This window comes from Camelina sativa, chromosome 20 (genome assembly GCF_030686135.1).
Source record: "Camelina sativa cultivar CO46 ecotype springtype chromosome 20, ASM3068613v1".
NCBI classification, from domain to species: domain Eukaryota; kingdom Viridiplantae; phylum Streptophyta; class Magnoliopsida; order Brassicales; family Brassicaceae; genus Camelina; species Camelina sativa.
In genome coordinates, this window is record NC_141899.1 from 30,036,484 (window position 1) to 30,056,666 (window position 20,183).

General features: G+C 36.1%; 2 protein-coding genes across 3 annotated transcripts; both read right to left on the reverse strand.

The window, feature by feature from the left end:
• Nucleotides 1-1,912: 1,912 nt before the first annotated feature.
• Nucleotides 1,913-4,138, reverse strand: LOC147919619 (12S seed storage protein CRA1-like). Of its 2 annotated transcripts, XM_087505093.1 has the most exons (5): nt 3,874-4,138; nt 3,568-3,783; nt 3,144-3,430; nt 2,621-3,052; nt 1,913-2,463 (listed from the first exon to the last, which is right to left on the reverse strand). In XM_087505093.1, the coding sequence occupies exons 3-5, from the start codon at nt 3,417-3,419 to the stop codon at nt 2,059-2,061; spliced, it is 1,113 nt and encodes a 370-aa protein (XP_087361219.1). In that variant the 5' UTR covers nt 3,420-3,430; nt 3,568-3,783; nt 3,874-4,138; the 3' UTR covers nt 1,913-2,058. The 2 variants fall into 2 exon arrangements, with proteins under 2 accessions (XP_087361219.1, XP_087361218.1); XM_087505092.1 differs by having other exon boundaries at nt 3,568-4,051.
• A 1,571-nt stretch (nt 4,139-5,709) lies between these two features.
• Nucleotides 5,710-8,392, reverse strand: LOC147919620 (uncharacterized). The gene is made up of 3 exons (XM_087504026.1): nt 8,089-8,392; nt 7,761-8,015; nt 5,710-5,771 (listed from the first exon to the last, which is right to left on the reverse strand). The coding sequence occupies exons 1-3, from the start codon at nt 8,390-8,392 to the stop codon at nt 5,710-5,712; spliced, it is 621 nt and encodes a 206-aa protein (XP_087360152.1).
• Nucleotides 8,393-20,183: the final 11,791 nt, after the last annotated feature.

A 20,183-nucleotide genomic window follows, 5' to 3' on the forward strand; every position in this document is an offset into this window, starting at 1 on the left:
GTAATCATTCTTTTTTATAGTAATTTATTTAAAGGTATTAGACTTGAATCGCTTGAAATTGTGATGAGTTTTGATATTAGTGATATTAGTGGTATATACATCATATGTTGCTTCCTTGCTTCTGTTAATCTCAATAAATAACTTACCTGAACCAACAATAATATATTTGAATGTGAAAAGCATATGGAAACAATATTATAAAATGGATTTAAACTTTTATTAATGTAATCATTTTAAAGGTTTTTAAAATATACAATAGAAATTTTTTTTAATAAAATAAATTATACTATAGTAGCTTACAAAATTATATTTTTTAATTATTCAATTTTTTATGTGGATAGTTTTAACTTTTAATCCTCTTGATTGGATGATAAGCAATTTATATGATGATTTACCGAATATATTATAAATTTTTGATGAAAAAAAAATCTCAGTCTATTACACTCATTTCCTATCCCTTTAAGTTTGGGGCCGGAACTGGGGCTAAAGTTGCTGGCGATGGGGCTGGGGCTGAGGTGGGTGCATGGATGGAGACGTGGAGTAGACAGTAGCAATACAGTTTTACAATTTGGTTTGGATTCACTTTTTTTTTTTTTGGTTTTTCAAATGTTTTTATTTTGTATAAATTTTAAAACCATTGAAATTTGGTTTTGGTTTGACACAATTTTGTTTGATTTTAGTTTAATAAGTAACTTTGACATCTACATAAATAATAAGTTATTAAATGATATAATTATTATGAAGAAGAGTATATCAAACTTGCTTATCGTACATATAATTAAAAATCTAAAAATTTATTTGGTTGCGGTTTTTTATTACTTAGCAAGCAACCCTCTTCAATTACATCTTCTCTTTGCTTCTAAATGACTAGCCAAATTCTCTGTCTTGGGACAGTTATATTTGGTGATAGCAAATATGAGATTTACAATGTTTCAAGCATTTTGGTAGCATTTTGGTACAAAGCTTCAATAATTATCATCAGCATTTAACAGTTTATGCTTTACAGATTAATTTATACTTTTACAAGCGATGAATTAAGGATCAAGTTGGTTGCCAGAAAAAAAAAACTGTGGATCAAAGTGGGCCAAAGTTTGACCATTTTGATATGTAGGATAACTTGTTTTTTTTTTTTTTTTTTCTATTTGCAATTGTTCCATCCATATGTATAGTGTAATTCACGTCCAGAAATTGCTCTACTTTTTTTTGTTTGGCAAAATAAATTGCTATATCTCAAACACACTTAACTATGAATACTTCTAAAGATATTTAGCCAAAAATATAAGTGTTCTTTAGACCATCTCCATTGGTTATTTTGTTGTGAGTGTTATTTAATCAAGTGTTTTTAGATTGTTCAAAAGTGTCCAAAGTGAATAAAAATGTCTTCAAGTAGACATTTAAGACATATTTTTTGGTACTCTACAATTAAATAATATTAAAATTAATTATAGAAAATTCTGTATATACTCATCAAATATAACTGATAGAGGTGCTGTTAGTGATATAGATAGTTAAATCAGTTTTTTTTTTTTAAAAAAGAATTATATATACAACTATATTTCCTAAAATCGAAGTTTTCCAGAAGCCACAATAGATCTGACCCTGGGACCGAGCTAGTGTCCCACAATCAACTTATTGTACCCACACAAATCACAATCTCCCGTTACGAACAACATCTTTTACCTCTACATTTCAAATTACATCGTACATAAACCGTATACTATTACGTTGAACACCTCCATACATATCTTACATTTGATTTTTGATTTTGATTTTACTTTTCACAAGATCGTAATTTAACAGACACGTACTCGAACTGGAGAAAATGTTAAGTTTCCAAGACTTCAATCAATTACGGGTAACATGTAAACTATAAAGGTTATAAAAAATTAAACAGTGGTAAAATAGAAGACAATTGAGAAAGACAAAAAGAGATTTTATTCAGAAACGTAAAAAACCTCAACAAAACCAGTTACATTTTGGTACATTATTACTATTACTACTATTTAACTTCCTTTTACAGTATAGGCTCACTATTAAACACACCGCAGATTTAAGCTCCTAAGCTGTAGCCACCCTTGGCCTTCCGTAGCTAGCTGGGCCACTGCTGTGTGTCAAAGTGGTTTCGAGTGTGTTGAACTTAACCCTCTTTGCCTCTTCGTGTGAGATTTGGAATCCATTGGTTATGACCGCCAATGGTAAACCTCTCAACACTGAGGTTCGTCCCGCAAGAGTGTTGATTTGTGCGTTTGCGTTTGTTTTGAACTCGACCCACCGGAACTGGTCGCTTGTTGCGCGTTTCACCACGGAGAAACCCTGAGGTACGACAATAAGCTGTCCTTGAGAGACTTGTCCGTCGAACACTCTGTCACCGTTGTCGTTTACGATCTGTACTTGGGCTTCCCCGTCTGTAACGTAAAGAACCGAGTTGGCGTTTGCGTTCCACTGTGGAAGCACCATTGCGTTCTACACCCACACACGTTTCAAGAGTCATGTTTAAATGTAGAAATGGACATATTATAGCGAACCGAATCAAAATGTCCACCCTCATTCATATGCATGCAAAAGTTACTTTGGCTTTAGCTTAGTTAGATAATAATATATATAACATTTTTTAACTTACTTGACGGATAGATCCACGGAGGGCTGAGAGACGGATGAAGCGAAGGATGGGGAGATCGTAACTGTTTAGAGTGCTGATGTAGCCGAGCTGTGGCTTGTACACGTCAGCACGAGAAGGGTCATCGAGGTTATCAACGGACCTGGCACTGCATATGGTCTCCTCTAAACCGTTACCTACTCTTTCTTCTTCCTCCTCCTGAGGTCTCTGGCCCCTCAAAGGTGGCCTAATGACACCGAATGGACCTTGTACTCGGACAATGTTTCCACGGTTGTCATCTTGGTTCTGAAGTTGTTGCGCTGTCTGAAGATCGATCTTCAAAGCTTGAGCAATAACCTCGGGTCCGAACCCACTGAAAATGTTCTTTTGTGGCTGTTGCCTTCGTCCTTGTAGCCATTCTTGGCCTTGTGGGTTGTTTCCAGCTAAGTAAAATGGCTTCATAACACACACCAAAAAAAACCACATCACTTTCTGTTATTTTGTGACTAGATAATGATATTTTTTTGAGGTTTTGGTTTATATGTACCCTTGGGTTGCGGTCGAGCTGGTTCTGATGACTGGCTAGATCAAAGACGCTGACGATGACAAGTGGTTGCTGTCCGTCGTTGTAGAACCACTGTGCTACGCCGGGTGTTGTGGCAATGGTGTCACCGCTCCTTATGTGCTCCACTTTCTGGTGCATGTCATGGAACCTTTGGCTTTGACCTTCTTCACCCTGACCCTCGAACTGTCTGCCTTGGCGTGGTTGGAACACTGATGAGTCTTGGAATGTCTCGGCGCATCCCGGGATCACTTTTCCCATAAGACCTCTTCCTATATATAGTGTATCAAATAATTTACATAGATTTAGTTAAAAGTTATCCTAGAGAATATTATATTAGGCATGTGCTTGAGAATAATTTACATAGAGTCACAAATTCGAATCTCGAAATAGAAAGAATTGTACGTACCTTGAGCCACGAAGGAGAGCTTTGCGGTGTTAACGAAAGAGGGCAAGTAGAGACCCTTAGACTCGATGATATAACGTGCGAAGGAGACGCCTGAGCATTGGAGCTGTGGAGCGTGGTGGTCCCACACCTCGATGCGACCAGCCTCACTCTTCAGTACGTGTGATGGCTCGAGGGCATTGAGCTGGTCGAGCTGGCACTCGTTTGGAAACTGCTGAGCTGTGTAGCCATGGAAAAATATCAGAAGTGTTAAGGAGAAAGAAAGAAGAGAAGAGACTCGATCCATTTTGTGTTATTTTTCTTACTTACTTTTTGTGGTTTCTCACTTGTGTTATGTGAAGCTTGCTATTTATAGGATATTTTATTTAAATTTTGGTTATTAAAAGTTGTTGAGAATAAATTTATTAAGAATTGAACCAGGTTTGTAGAATCGACTATGTACATTAGTTTTACACTTCACTTAAAACGCTACTTATATGTCTTCATCGGAAAATAAATTTTGGATTCACGCTGTAATAAAGAAAACGTATCAATGAACGGAGTTGACACATTTTAATTTGCATGGCTTATTCTTGTGCATGTGTCTTACACAACATCTTTGAGATAGGCACATGCATTAGCAACAGGACAAATCTTTTATGTATTTATTTGTATACAATTTATATATATATAACAAGAAAAACTAAACCATTATTTGTAGATGTCATCTTTGCGGATGGATACGCTATTTGTCAACAAAATTATAATATTTTTTTTTTTGTTATTGATAAGCTATATATCAGTTGATTAGATCGTAATATAATGGGATCATGGTCACATTCGAACTGAGAAAATGATGAGTTTCGAAAGACTTTGGCCAATTATGTATTCATGCTAAAGATAAAATGTTTGTAACGAAAAACAAAATTGTTTTACAAAAGTTTTACTGTAATTATAAGACGTGGCGACAGAAAACAGATGAGATCATACGTGGGAGATGTGGCGGACGCGACGAACATGTTCCGACGAGTGTACGGCTGCATGCTGTTTATCCCCCACCATTAGAAAAAATATTGTTCAAGCTCAGCCAGGTCTTCGTGTTTTTTGGGTCTGCTCCATAATAATTAAGGTCAATTTGCCTAATAACCAAATTCAATTATGTGAAATGATTTTAGTGCAGTGTTCAATAGTAAGTCCTTAATGCATAATGCACCATCACATCAGAGATCGAGTCCCGCTTACTACGAATGTAAGGATTTGGCTAATGGACCAGCCTGCTATGATCCAATGGTTGAAAAAAAAAAACCAAATTCAATTATTGAATTAAAAATATAGCATGTTATTTGAAAAAGTTAGAAAAATAAAATTAAAAGTAGAAAAAATTACCTTGTTTGATGATGGTGGTTGGTGATAGTGATAGCCGGCGGCTGACGACCAGAAAAGGTGGCCGGAAATGACCGGAGATAATCGAAGGTGGTGGCTGCCAGAGTTGATGGTCATCGGAGTTGGCAGGAGGTGGTGATCGCAAGAGTTGGCCGGTAATGATGGTATTGATAGAGGGTGGTGACAAAGGTTAGATTTATAATTATTATATAATATATAATATATATTGTATGCGGTTAGAATAGTTAGTAGTTAAATTATAAAGTTTTTTTGTTATTCACTGCATTCCTTTAATAATTAACTAGGAAGGTATCAACGCGTAAGCGCGGTAATAAGATCTTAAGAAAAATGGTTTTGATACTTTAGTATATGCTGCTTTTTCTTATTTAATATGTAATAATTGATATCTTAAAATATGGTGTTTTATCTTTTAAAAAAAGTTTATAATGTTTTATTTGATTGTCAAGAACTTTTTGTATTTGCACATAAACAAAAGGGTTTACTTTCTAAAGATCCAGAATATTCTCAATGTAAAATATTAGTTAAGTCTTATAAATAAACAATTAAACTGTAGTAAATAGATATTAAGATTCAATAAGTAAATTCAAAATTTTCTTAAGCATAAGCAAATTCCAAAAGATCAATATTATAATGTGTTATCTCAGTTACAAAATAAAGATGAGCGTAATCCATATTTGGATTTCAAGTAGCGGTTAGTACAAACATTTAGAATTTTTAGACATTCAAATATACAAAAAAAAAAGATTTTCAAGGCTCCATTGTTTACATCTGAGTTCCTGAGCTTTCACCTTGATGCTCCATCACATGATTTATGTAATAACGCCCTGCGAATTCAGACATGTAAATATATAAAGTGTAATAAACAATTTCACTTTAACATTATAGACAACTTGATTTTTATGTACATAATAACATCTTACATAGCCTTATGATGCTCCAGTCCTTTGAACTCTAGTTTTATAAAGATCTTCGAAGAGGCCAATGTGTTTTAATACATGGTGCACCTATAGACATCTACAATTTGAAGCGAATATAATGATTACCTTTTGATGATTATATCAAAACTATTTTATGTTACATATCTTCATATTCTCCGATCTTCATAAACCGCATTACACAAAACATAGGTTCTGATTTATATACGAGATGGCAACCATTTGATTCCCATGAATACATGAATTGAGAAGCGTAATTGTCTTTGGCACGACACTTCAAAGTTTCATTCCTACACGTTTAACAAATTTTTAAAATCTTAACATAGACCACTTGAAAATGTAAGTGTCTTAGAGATAGAGTAAATGTCCTTTACCTGCCATTTAACAGCGTGATGACAACTTCATTACTATTATTGGCACTCTCATGTCTTCATTTGTCTTCCACATCTATTATACACTCACAAACATCTAATTCGAGAAGAAGACATAATTTAGCTTTCCAAAGTGTTGCATATCTATTTTTGGTAAAAGTTTAATTTGTACTTTCATATGGAAGGGACCAATACAGAAAGTTACAAAATACCTAAAAAGATTAAAGATTTCTGAACACAAAGATACAATTAACTATATTCACGGAATGTACCATAACAATATAAATTTATTAAAGAAACACTTACCGAAAGAGATGGGATGATTCATTCTTCAACGATATATATCATCTAAATCCTCGAACCGAAAGTAAGTATTTGGACTCAATGGTTGGAGCAGCTTCATCGTTGTATCATCCGTAAATTTTATTTGATAAGGATGATGAGTATTCCTCTCCTTCAGGGTTGGATTGATTACTTTGAAACTTCTAATATCATACTACTCACCATTGTCGATATATTTTCGGAGTTTAGCGAGTGTATTTGGTAGAAAAGCAGCTTCGATTGTGTCACCCTTCACAATTATATACAATTGTGTAAGAAGCCTTATATATAATTAAGAACTGTTAAATTTTGAAATTTAAGTAAAACATCTTGTTCAATTAACGACACTAACCTTTTCATCCACAAGTAGCAGAACTTGTTTCGTGAAGAACTCGTTGATTCTCCAAGAATATAAGACTTTGGCGTGGATATACCAATTAGTTCTTCCGGGACGAAGTTCAGCAATATAATCGAATCTCATGACTTTTTCAAATTAGGTTTTTTCTTGTTTCTTCTCTATTATCGAAAAAGAAAAAGGGAATTGAGATTTGTAAGAATACAAAGAGTCACAATTAAACGTTCTGTCTTAATCGTTTTAGTGTCTCAGATTTGATATGACTATTAAATTGTTAAATATTATTTAAATAAATACAATTTTAATATAAGGTTTGTCACCCTTGCATGTCCAACATAAAATTTGTGCTAACATATTGAAGATGTTTTCACGTTTTCATTTTTTAAAACTTAAGATTTAGATTTTGATATGAAAAAGATAATATTATTAAGGAAAAAAACTCTGAGAATCGGATAACAAATGTATGAGATGAAACATTATAGTAGATATTAGATGCTTAAAAGAAAATTATATATTTTCAGATATTTCTTTGAAAACCACATTAAGGGTTTTGTTTTGACATTTTCCTTCTTCATCTGTAATTAAAATCTTTAATCTTTTTCTGCTTGTCACTCTAGAGAATGCAACATATAGTTGTCCATGTGTAAATACAGGCTTGGATAGAAACAATCCAACATGTTCCAACGTCTGACCTTGGCTTTTGTTTATAGTGATCACAAATGCAAGAGCAATGGGAAACTGAGGACGCCTCATACGAAAGGGAAACTTTGCATCCGGTGGAGTCACAAACATCCTAGGGATAAGAACTTTATCATTAACTTTTTTTTTTACCTGTTACAATCCTTACTTCAATAACATGATTAGCCATTTGAGTGACAATCAGTCTCGTACCATTGCATAAACCTCCCTTAGGATCAATATTCCTAAGCAACATGATAGGTGCTCCCGTTTTCAACGTCAGAACATGGTTAGGTAATCCAGAAACGTGAATACTGTTTAAGAATTCTTGAGTGTAGATCATATCGTCGTAAGCACTTGTATCGGAAGTCTCAATACTATCTGAACTCAAATATTGTCTCTCTTCTCCTGGATATAATTAAACCAAAATAAGAAAACGTTTATATTGAATTTTGTATACAAAAATGAACTCTTAATATACCTGGAAGTTGTGAGAGCATATATTGATTTATCTTATCAACGTCATCATTTCTTGGACTCAGAATAGCTCTTTCGCAAAAGATTTTTGCGTCGGTCCTTCTTGCAAACGAATTACCATAGATCTCTTTAACAATTGCTTTTACAGGATCGTCACATCCCATAATTAATAAATCCGTGGGTATTTCAATTTCGACCTCTCCATTGTTAGGCTCGTTGATTTTGCCATTCCCAATATCGAGTAGCCATTTTGAAAATGTAGAGAGAGCATCCGCATCTTGACTATTATCTGCCCTACAAAGTCTCATGTTTTGTGTAAGCTGAAGTACTCTACAACTATCCCAAAGCAACAATGAGTTTATAGAGGCTAAATCTGTCCCAACTCTACCAACCTGATATGATCGTGGCAAGCACAGAGCCAGAGGCTGCAGAGAAACCGGAGGTGGTGGGAAGGATCATTCGTTCAAGAGCTAAGGAGAGGGCTAAGGAAGCTCATTCACTCATAGCTGACGGATCATTCAACCTACCGAGGATCCAAGTCTTTAACATCTCCACCTTGAAGACTTCACCCGGTAATGATAACTAGATAACTTAGGTGTGAAGTTTGTACTCTTTTTCCCATAGCTGAGTTTTGTCCCACTGGGTTTTCTTGGCATGGTTTTTAATGAGGCAAATGGATCACTACGTCGAGTTATCTAGAAGTCATTGCCAATGGGAAATAATGTACAAGTCCCCAGACTTCAGTATTGTGTCACCAGACTTCAGACTTCAGTCACGAGACTTCAGACTTTAGTCACCAGACTTCAGACTTTAGTCACCAGACTTCAGACTTTAGTCACCAGACTTCAGAATTAAGTCACCAGACTTCAGTATTAAGTTGCCAGACTTCAGTACCTGATGTTTTGCTGTTTTTCTTGTTTTCCTTAAAACGTCTTGTTGTTTTATTTTGAACTTCCTGTTGTTTGGAGTGTCGAGCCTAGGGTTGATTATAAAGCCCCATAGCCACGCCTCCTTGTTCTTTTAGCGAAGAAGTATGTTGTAAACACGTTTGTGAACTTTCTTCTCTCAATCCGATATCTTGAATGCGTTCTTGATTTCTGGGTTTCTATACACTTTGTGATTCAGAAACTCTTCACTTGTTACATTCCATATCACCACCTAAACAATCTATCTCCATCGAATCATTGTTCTAACATCTGATCATCACCATATCCCTCTACATTCACGATCTCACATCATTATCTCCACCATATTGGCACTTCCGCACCATCACCATCGAGTCTCATCATCATTCATCAGTCTACAACCTTCATCAAAGTTTCTATCCTAGGGAAATCCTATCATGTGGTATCAGAGCCAACTCTGTGCCAAGGCTAAGCGATTCTAAGAACCCTAATCTTTTGAGTTTTTGCTTAATTTCGTTCATTTAGTTTTAGGGTTTGAATTTTTGAGATTCGTTTGTGTCTAGATCGAATAGGGTTTAGTTTTTGTTGATTCGTTTGAGTTTAGGAGTTAGCTTTGTGTTGTTTCGAAATTAGACTGCAATTAGGGTTTAATTATTTCGAGTTTGTTCGTTATAGGGTTGGGTGTCGATCGATTCTCTTGTGGTGTCGCTCGATACTAGGTCTGCAGTCGTGTGTTTTTCTTGTTTAAAATTCAGAGTCTTAGAGTTTATTTTTGTTTTGCTCATTCAAAGAACAAGTTACTTCGAGTTTCTTCTTTGATTTGCAGGTACAATGGAGGTATCTCCAGAGGCTATGGAAGCTTTGAATCAAGCCATGTCCAAGCAAATAGCAGAAGCAAACAAGTTAATGTCTACTCAGTTTCAGCAACAGATGGAGCAGCTCAGTAACAAGTTTGAGAAACAGTTCAAGGACATAGCTCAAGCATCTAGTGCTTCAGAACAGAGTTCTACAGAACCACCTAGTCCTAATGAGGCCCTTCGTTTAGCTAAAGGAAAGGCTCACTTAGGAACCTCTTCCAAGCATACACGGATTAGAACAGCTAAGTCACCTACTGGGGGAAGAGAGACTTGTTTCAATCAGAGGAGAAGCACTCAGGGTACAGAGAGAGAGCAACGCAGAACCGGCAGGGAACATATACGCCCACGACGAGCTGAACAAGTAGCTGGGCATCGAATCTACATTGAGTCAGATAGAGAGTATTCTGAAGAAGAAGAAGTTTCAGATCATAGTCAAGAGACAATGAGGAGAAACCGAAACAGAGATCATGGCAGGGATTATGATCCATTGAGGCAGCAGCTGAAGCACCTTAAAATTCAGTATCCTTCTTTCCATGGAACCAATGATCCAGAAACTTATCTAGACTGGGAAAGGAAGATGGAATCCAACTTTCAGATTCAAGGCACTTATCAGCTGAACAAGGTGAAGATAGCCATCTCTGAATTCAGTGGTTATGCTTTGTTGTGGTGGGAGCAGTTGGGACTTACTAGACATCGACAGAGAGAGCCTGCTATCACTACATGGGAACAGCTAGTCACGCAGATGAGAAAGAAGTTTGTGCCTACACACTACCAGAGAGAGATTCTTAACAAGCTGAGGCGTCTCACTCAAGGGACTAAGTCTGTAAGAGACTACTATCAGGAGCTGGAAACACTTATGATCAGAGTTGATTTGAGGGAAAGTGAAGACATGGTTATGTCTAGGTTTCTTGGAGGTTTGAACAGAGAGATTCAAGACAAGATAGAGCTGCAGAACTATGAAGATGTGCAAGAAATGGTACATAAGGCAGAGCTGATTGAATCACAGATCAAGAGAAAGGGAGTGAGGTCTACATTTACGCCTGACCTGCCCAAGCCGAGAGAGTTCAGTAAACCCGCCTTCATCAAGGACAGCAAACCCGTGACAACCATAGTCAAAGAGGAAGTTAAAATCGATTCCAAGCCCAAGAGTAGCACCTCTACAAGTCATATCAGGTGTTTCAAATGCCAAGGGATGGGGCATTATTCCAGAGACTGTCCTAACAAGAAGATGTTTCTTCTTCAAGATGGAGGAGAGATTGTGCCAATAGATAGTTCAGAGAGTGAACCAGAGCCTGAACTAGATGAAGAAGGAGAATCCGCAGTCATGGGAGAGATGCTAGTAGCACGCAGAGCTTTAAGTGTTCAGATGCATCCAGATGATAGAGGTCAGCGTGAGAACCTATTTCATACCAGGTGTATGGTTCAAGACAAGGTCTGCACTTTGATTGTCGATGGTGGTAGCTGTACTAATGCAGCTAGTGAAGAGATGGTACAGAAGCTTAATCTCAAGACTACTTCACATCCAAGACCTTATCAGCTACAGTGGTTGAACAACAAGGGTGCTTTGACAGTCACGCAGCAAGTGATGGTGAAAATAGCGATTGGGAAGTATGAGGATGAGCTGCTTTGTGATGTCATTCCAATGAAGTCAAGTCATATCCTTTTGGGAAGACCATGGCAGTTCGACAGAAGAGTGTTTCAAGATGGCTACACCAACAAGCAGTCATTTGAGTTCACAGGGCGCAAGGTCACTCTTCTACCACTTACACCCAGCGAAATCTACAAGGACCAGCTTCACATGAACCACAAGGATACAGAGAAAGTGTCTCACAGCCTGTACATCAATCACAGCGAGTTCAACAAGCTATTTGAGCCAGAGATGACCACATTCAAGTTTGGGTATAAAGAGACACTCACCAGCACCAAGCCAGCAGAAGAGCTTCCACGCGAGATCATAGAGGTTATAGAGGCGTACAAGGATGAGTTTCCAGAAGAGATATCTCCAGGCTCGCAGCCACTACGCAGGATAAAGCATCAGATCGAATTGGTACCAGGTTCAGCTCTATCGAACAGACCAGCTTACAGCACCAATCCAGTAGAAACTAAAGAGCTTCAGAAGCAAGAAGAAGAGCTGATGAGCAAGGGACACATTAAAGATAACCTCAGTCCAAGTGCAGGTAAGGATAATGTAGTCACAGATGCATTATCCAGGAGGTACACTCTCATTTCTACTTTATCTTCTAAGCTAGTAGGACTTTATGAGACTGACCTCGATTTTGCTGAGAGCTATGGCAAATGCCATAAGTTTGTTTTTGAAAACTACTATAGACAGGATGGATATCTGTTCTTTAAGGATAGATTGTGCATACCAAGAGGATCCATGAGAGAGATGCTGATCAGAGAAGCTCACGGAGGTGGACTAGCTGGACATTTTGGGGTGTCAAAGACTCTACTTGGACTGCAAGAACACTTCTATTGGCCTCAAATGAAGAAAGACGTTGAGAAGGTTTGTTCTAGGTGCCATATCTGCAAAATGGCGAAGGGTAAGGTACAGCCTCACGGCTTGTACACTCCTCTACCGAATCCTTCTCAACCTTTGACTCATATTTCTATGCATTTTGTTCTTGGCTTACCTCGAACCAGAAATGGTAGAGATTCTATTTTTGTTGTGGTTGACAGGTTTAGCAAGATGGCTCACGTCATTGCAAGTCACAAGACGGGTGATGCTATTATTGTAGCTAACTTGTTTTTCAGGGAAGTCATAAGGAGGATCCATGACAACGCATATCAGACTGATCTTCAAGATTCCGATTTGAGGACAAATCCTTTTGAAGAGGGGGAGGATGATATGATCGTGGCAAGCACAGAGCCAGAGGCTGCAGAGAAACCGGAGGTGGTGGGAAGGATCATTCGTTCAAGAGCTAAGGAGAGGGCTAAGGAAGCTCATTCACTCATAGCTGACGGATCATTCAACCTACCGAGGATCCAAGTCTTTAACATCTCCACCTTGAAGACTTCACCCGGTAATGATAACTAGATAACTTAGGTGTGAAGTTTGTACTCTTTTTCCCATAGCTGAGTTTTGTCCCACTGGGTTTTCTTGGCATGGTTTTTAATGAGGCAAATGGATCACTACGTCGAGTTATCTAGAAGTCATTGCCAATGGGAAATAATGTACAAGTCCCCAGACTTCAGTATTGTGTCACCAGACTTCAGACTTCAGTCACGAGACTTCAGACTTTAGTCACCAGACTTCAGACTTTAGTCACCAGACTTCAGACTTTAGTCACCAGACTTCAGAATTAAGTCACCAGACTTCAGTATTAAGTTGCCAGACTTCAGTACCTGATGTTTTGCTGTTTTTCTTGTTTTCCTTAAAACGTCTTGTTGTTTTATTTTGAACTTCCTGTTGTTTGGAGTGTCGAGCCTAGGGTTGATTATAAAGCCCCATAGCCACGCCTCCTTGTTCTTTTAGCGAAGAAGTATGTTGTAAACACGTTTGTGAACTTTCTTCTCTCAATCCGATATCTTGAATGCGTTCTTGATTTCTGGGTTTCTATACACTTTGTGATTCAGAAACTCTTCACTTGTTACATTCCATATCACCACCTAAACAATCTATCTCCATCGAATCATTGTTCTAACATCTGATCATCACCATATCCCTCTACATTCACGATCTCACATCATTATCTCCACCATATTGGCACTTCCGCACCATCACCATCGAGTCTCATCATCATTCATCAGTCTACAGCCTTCATCAGAGTTTCTATCCTAGGGAAATCCTATCACAACCTCTGGCACAACCGGTAGAATCTGTCTAAAATCACCCCCTAAAACAAAAACATTACCTCAAAAACTCGATCACACTTCATAATATCTCGCATACTCCTATCCAACGTTTCGAAACAAAATATGTTCATCATTGGAGCCTCATCCAATATAATGAGCTTTGCTTCTCTAATTAACTAGGTGAGATGGGATTGACCATCTATTGAACACGTTGTATATTCGTCCACATTGATGGGTATACTAAATGTAGAATGAGCTGTCCGACCACCTTCTATAAGTAAAGCAAGTATACCACTTGATGCAACATTAAGAACAATATCATCCATAGATCAAATATCATCGCCAAGAATACTCCACAAGAATGTTTTTCCAGTACCACCAAATCCATGAACAAAAAACATACCTCCCTTGTTTCGATACACAACATCAATTATTTCTAGGTAGATATTTTTTTGCTCATCGGTTGACATACTTAAGAACCTGTCGAAATCCTTTTTGGTCATCACGGTTATAGTTTCTCTCATCTCTGAGAAGCATATTCTCATTATTATCTATCAAAGAATCGTCTGATTTAGGCATATTCACAATAGTTTACCGATTGGTTGAACCAAGTTGGAGAGATTTTTTTTTTTTTTTTTTTTTTTTTTTCCAACCAAACATTTAAATAAATTAAAAAGAAACTCCAAGGTTGGTTGCCCAAACTGGAGCGAACGAGTTTACAAATGCGACTTCAGAAACCAAAGGTCTAGAGGAGCGAGCTAGACGATCTGCACGGACGTTTGACAATCGCGGGATCTTGGTCAGAGAGAAGGAAGGGAAAGATGATCGAAAGGAGTGAAAATCTTCCAATAGATGTGTAAAAGCTGGCCAGTCATCCGTAGCCTGCACCATCGCCACCAATTCTGCGCTATCTGACTGAAAATTCTGACAATCAATCCCAGCCGCCCGAAGAGACTCCATAGCCCAAAGCAAAGCATTAAACTCCGAGTGAAGGGAAGAAGGACTACGACGAAGACTACGAGCACCCAGAAGTAGCGTCCTGTCATCATGAGTACCATACCACCATCACGAGCACCCAGAAGTTGGAGAGATTTTTCTTCCAATAAACACAAGATTCTAACCCGGATTTTCCATTCGTATTTTGAAGGATTTAAACGTGAAACATGATCAGTTGGAGAATACATGACCATAATATAACCTGCACTAAACAAATCCAGTAATTATAATCAAAATTAGATTGTCAAACATATAAAAGCATTGAATGAAGAGAAATTTTTAAGAACCTTAGAATATATTCGAGAGTTGGATATTAATCATATACTCTAACCGACGTCTATATATATAAACTTAGAGATTGCTATATATTCCTAAATTTATAAAATTAATTGATAATATAAAATTTATGTATTTATAATAATAGATATGTGTAAATATATAACATATATATCTCTTATATATGTTAACTTACTTATTTAAACAATACTTATTTACATCTTAATCGTATCGATTATGTAAAATTCTGATAAATATCTTTTTATTTTATTTAAAAGATAACCAAAATATATTCATTTTCATCTTTATCACTTAAAGTTCATAATAAATATACTCATGAAGATAATCATCCTTTTAACTAATTATATATATATATATATATATATTAATTGAGATATGTTATTTTTTCTTTCAAACAATAATTATTTCCATCTTTATTATTTCAAATTTGTAAATTTTTAATAAATCGTAAGTTTTATCTTTGGCGAGTATGATTTTTACAAATAAAGGTAATATAATAAAACGTTCTTACATATTTGTCGTTTTAAATTTATGAAATTACATAAGTTTGAAGATATACACTATTATTCTATCATTCATTTATGTATAATTTATAAATCTATTATAAAATAAATTAAAAATTTTTCAGAAACGTTTATGAATAAATATTTTCACAAACTCAATATTTATTAAAAATGACGATTCTATTATAAAAAAAAGTCATAAAAAGTGTAATATTTTTAAAGATCAAAGATCAATTTATTAATAATTAGATTATTATTATATTTAAATAAAGAAAAAATAAATTAAAGGAACAAATGTTATAGGAATATTATAGGGTGAAAAAAATGTCTTTTCTTTGATCTTGGCTTCCATATCATCACTTTATGATACCAAACAGATGGAATTGGAATTTCAGCATAAGTGATTTTTTTGGCTTTAGGAGCTTGTGTATTGAATATAATCCAATCCGAAAATTTAGTTCTTGTAGTCGTCGAAGGAATCATAACATCATCCTCAAGACCATCGTCATTATAGTATTCTTTAGGTAAAACATGGAATTATTCTCTATTCCCAATAATTATATAACATGATTATTTAAATAATCTGAATGAAATTAAACAATTTCCACATACCCAAAAATATGCATGGCTATTAACGATCATAATTTTCCTGCAAATATGGCAATCCAAGTAAAATCAAATTATGAAAAAGAAATTATAATGATTAGAAATAATTTAACACGTTGATCATTCCAAATTTCCAATTATATAAAATAATACATGATACTAATTAGTAATTAGAAACAAATTTGTCGATCGATTCATATGGTCTATGATACCTACGTCAAATAGCTATTATCTATTATATTAACAGGAAAATAAAAGAATAATAAGATCCATATGCAATATCTCTCTTTAAAAAGATGGAAGATAATTATAAGAATATATAATAAATAATCGATTAAAGAAAATTTCTATTTTATAAAATGTTAATATAAATTTGAGAACATAATAAAAGAATTAAATTTAAAACCTCAACCAAAAAAGCACAATATTATACCTTTTCTGAAAGATGAACCAACAACAACCAAAGCATTATAATTTGTGGATCTTGCTTTCCAAGAAAGCACTATATGAACAGGAAAATAAATAGGATCAGTCGATGAATCATAAAAAACAGCAAGATCGGAATAGAAATATAAATTTGAGAACATGATGAAAGAATTATAGAAATTGATAAAACTATAAATTCAAGAGAAGAGAGTTTTTTTTTCTTTCTTTGTTGAGTTATGGTGAAAGCAAACTATAGCATTGTATTTATAGTTGTAAATGACCTATTTTTTTAGGGTTTCTAGTAAGGAGGTGTATTGTTATCGGGTTTTTTTTTTCCTGCAGAAGCCATTAATATTTAGATTAACATCGATCTATCTATAAACAATCTAAGCCCATTAATTATCTCAAATCTGTAGAATTTGTAGTATAAAACAGAACTATAGTTGTAAAAAGGGTGTTTTCCGGAAAATATAGGGATTAATTTAGCAAATTCTAGTTTTGCAAATAACTTTTTGTGTAATTAGATTATTCTGTCGATTTTTTTATTTATTTTTAATGCAAAAATAGGCAAAATATTTCAACGTCAGGGACACTTTCATTAATGACAAAATAGTAATCCGTGCCTGAGAATGAACATGTGATGTTTTCACTTGTGCTTTAATATAATAGATCACACAAGTATGCCGCTGATCTTCATATTTGGTCCCACAAATAAAGTGTATTTTGTTATATACTTTCAATTTGGATTTTTTTTAAAATAAAGATGCATAAAAAAGGTTTTTTCGGTTAAATATATTTTTACATTTATTCAAGAAAAAAAATAGTAAAAGTATGAAATTTATAATCGTAGATTCTAATTAAACCAATAAAATTGGTCCCATGGTAACAAAAGTTTTACAACATGGAAACAAAATCAGAAATTTGATTTCAGTCAACAGACTCAATTCTTCGTAAGCAATGAAACAAATGGTGTCTAAAGAAGTGATTAAAAAAATTAGTAATTACCTACTAACTACAAAACAAATATTTGATGATTAAAAATTAATTATATTTTTATTAAAAACATTTTATTTTAATCGATTTTAAATCATATGATCGCCAACTTAATTTGAGAAATGAGAATCACGTAATGCAGCATCAGTTTTTTGGAAAAGAGGTCTTCTTGATGGTAACATGTGTATAATAAATAAACTAATTGATATTTAGTTTACGTTGTTAAACACATACCAAAAAGAAAATCCCAATTTCGAATCTTCTTAATTGTTTGAACTTTGAAGCAAGAAGAAATCATAACTAATTCATAAATAAATTATATATATAGGGTTTTGTGAAAAAAATATCTCAAAGTAATTTTTTTTGCAAGTTGACCTCTGAATCGACCCGACTTTAAAAAAAAAAAATAAAAAAATAATAATAATAATAATAATAAATAAACTACAATTGGTGGTCTTATACCCACTAGCCACCTAACCACAATCACAATCAACAGCAGAAATAACCACACCAATATCCAATAAATATCCAATAATAATCCAATAATTATAACATAACAATATCCCAAATTCAACCAACAAGAATCACATAACCAACAACCTAGCAATACTTCTAATGATCCAACTCTAGCAACCTAGCAATGCCAGACAACATCCAATCGAGTCCCTAGAACATCCTCCTTTTCATTGCCTTGATTCCACGATCACACTTTGCCTTTACCTGCACCACAAACACAAATTGAGATGCATGAGTATTTTATAAACACCCAGTGAGGCAATCCTCCCATCTACTGGGCTATACACACAAGCAACAGTAATTCTAATGTTCCAAACAATCAACAAACAAAGCATACAAACCAGGAAAACAAACATCAACTCGCTGGAAGGGAGGTGTCGACCGACACCAGCCAAGTGTCGACCCTACACTGGCTCATGGTGTCGACCGACACTACCCCACAGTGTCGATCGATGCTGCTTCACTAGTGTCGACAGAAACCAATTGGTGTCGATCGACACTCCCTCTGCAACCGCGAAGCCGAGAGTCAAATCTCGCTTCCAAACTTCACCAAATCGTCCAATACTCGAGACCCAAGCCTTATACATCCGTAGGAACCTGTAGCAATCAATCCCAACAAGAAAAACACACAAACACAGCAACAAACAAGCAAGAACAAGGAATCACAGGCTTAGATTAGCCATGGTCATGCACTCACCTCACTGCAGGAAGAATCTGACAAACAATGACAAATCCCACACTCCCAGCAACCTTCTAGCTTCTTCCTAGATTCAAATCTCCCAAGAAAAGCCAACCAATCACCCAGAAATCACCAAAAAGCTCAAGAACACACTTTCTCTTTGTTTTCTCTCAAAGTGGCGTGAGACAAAAACATAACACGACCTTAGGTCGATTTCTCCCTTTTATATCTCGGTTCAATGGTTTCCTTAAACCAAACCGGTCCAAATCGATAATTAAATCGAACTGGTCGAACCAGAAAACAATGGTGTCGACTGACACCCCCTTGGCGTCGATCGACACCCTCCCCCAAAACGCACAGTTTTGGTTTGCGGGTATTATAATTCTCCCCCACCAACATAGATTCATCCTCGAATCTCGAATAACCATCAGCCAAGGACTCTCGTGCAACCGTCTCCACGGCCTGCACTCCTCTGACCGATCTACGGAAAGTCACGCTCCAGGCATTATTTGCTCTCGACTTTTGGACTTTCTTTTACCCATAGGTCTAAACCTTGAGTTTTTACTGGCTCCTCGTCAGACCTAAGTCTGCATGCCATAATGTTGGCTCCTCGTCAGACCTAAGTTTTTACTGGCTCCTGTTGTCGCCGAGTTTAATGTTTTTACGGAACGTATTGTCAAACTCTGTGAACCACGCCTTGGTACCACACATGTGATTGCTGCAACCAGAGTCAAGAAACAACACATGCTTGTCCTCTACTTTGTTCAGCTCAATGTATGCCATCAGCAACACAACTTATTCTAGCTCAGCGTAGTTTGCATTCTTCTCCCAGCTTGGACACTCATTCTTGAAATGCCCAATTCTATGACACTTAGAGCACTCTATCTTGCTTTTGTCAAAATCTTCTCAAACTCTACCACCTCTACCAGATTAGCCGCCTCGGTATGCTCTTCCTCGGCCTTGGTAACCTCCATGACCTCTTCTTTGACCCTCAACCTTAAGAGCATGCTCCTCACACATTGTTTTGCGCATATTCTTTTCATGCACCAAGAGAGAACTCTGCAACTCATCCACCAAGAGCTTCTTGATGTCCGTGGATTCCTCAATAGCACAAACCACATACGAGAATCTCTCTGCAAGCGTTCTTAAGATTCTCAATAACCTTCGCATCTGGCGTATCTTCCGCCATCACCCTCATGTTATTAGCTACCACCATCACACGAGAGAAATACTTCATGATTGTTTCTTCTTCTCTCATCTCCAACACTTCAAAATTCCTCCTCAATCCCTGTAGTTGAGCACTCTGAATCCGGAGATTCCCTTGGTACTTCGTCTTCATGGAATCCCATATGTCCTTTGAGCTGTCTTTCTTAGCGATTGTCTTAAGGATCATCTGATCCATTGAAGCAAATAGATAATTCTTCACTTTGAGATCTTTCAGATTCATCTCTGCAAGCTCTGTTCTTTGCGGTCCGAACAAGATCATGTTTCTCTCCGGTCTTGAGATCCCCGTCTCGATAAGATTC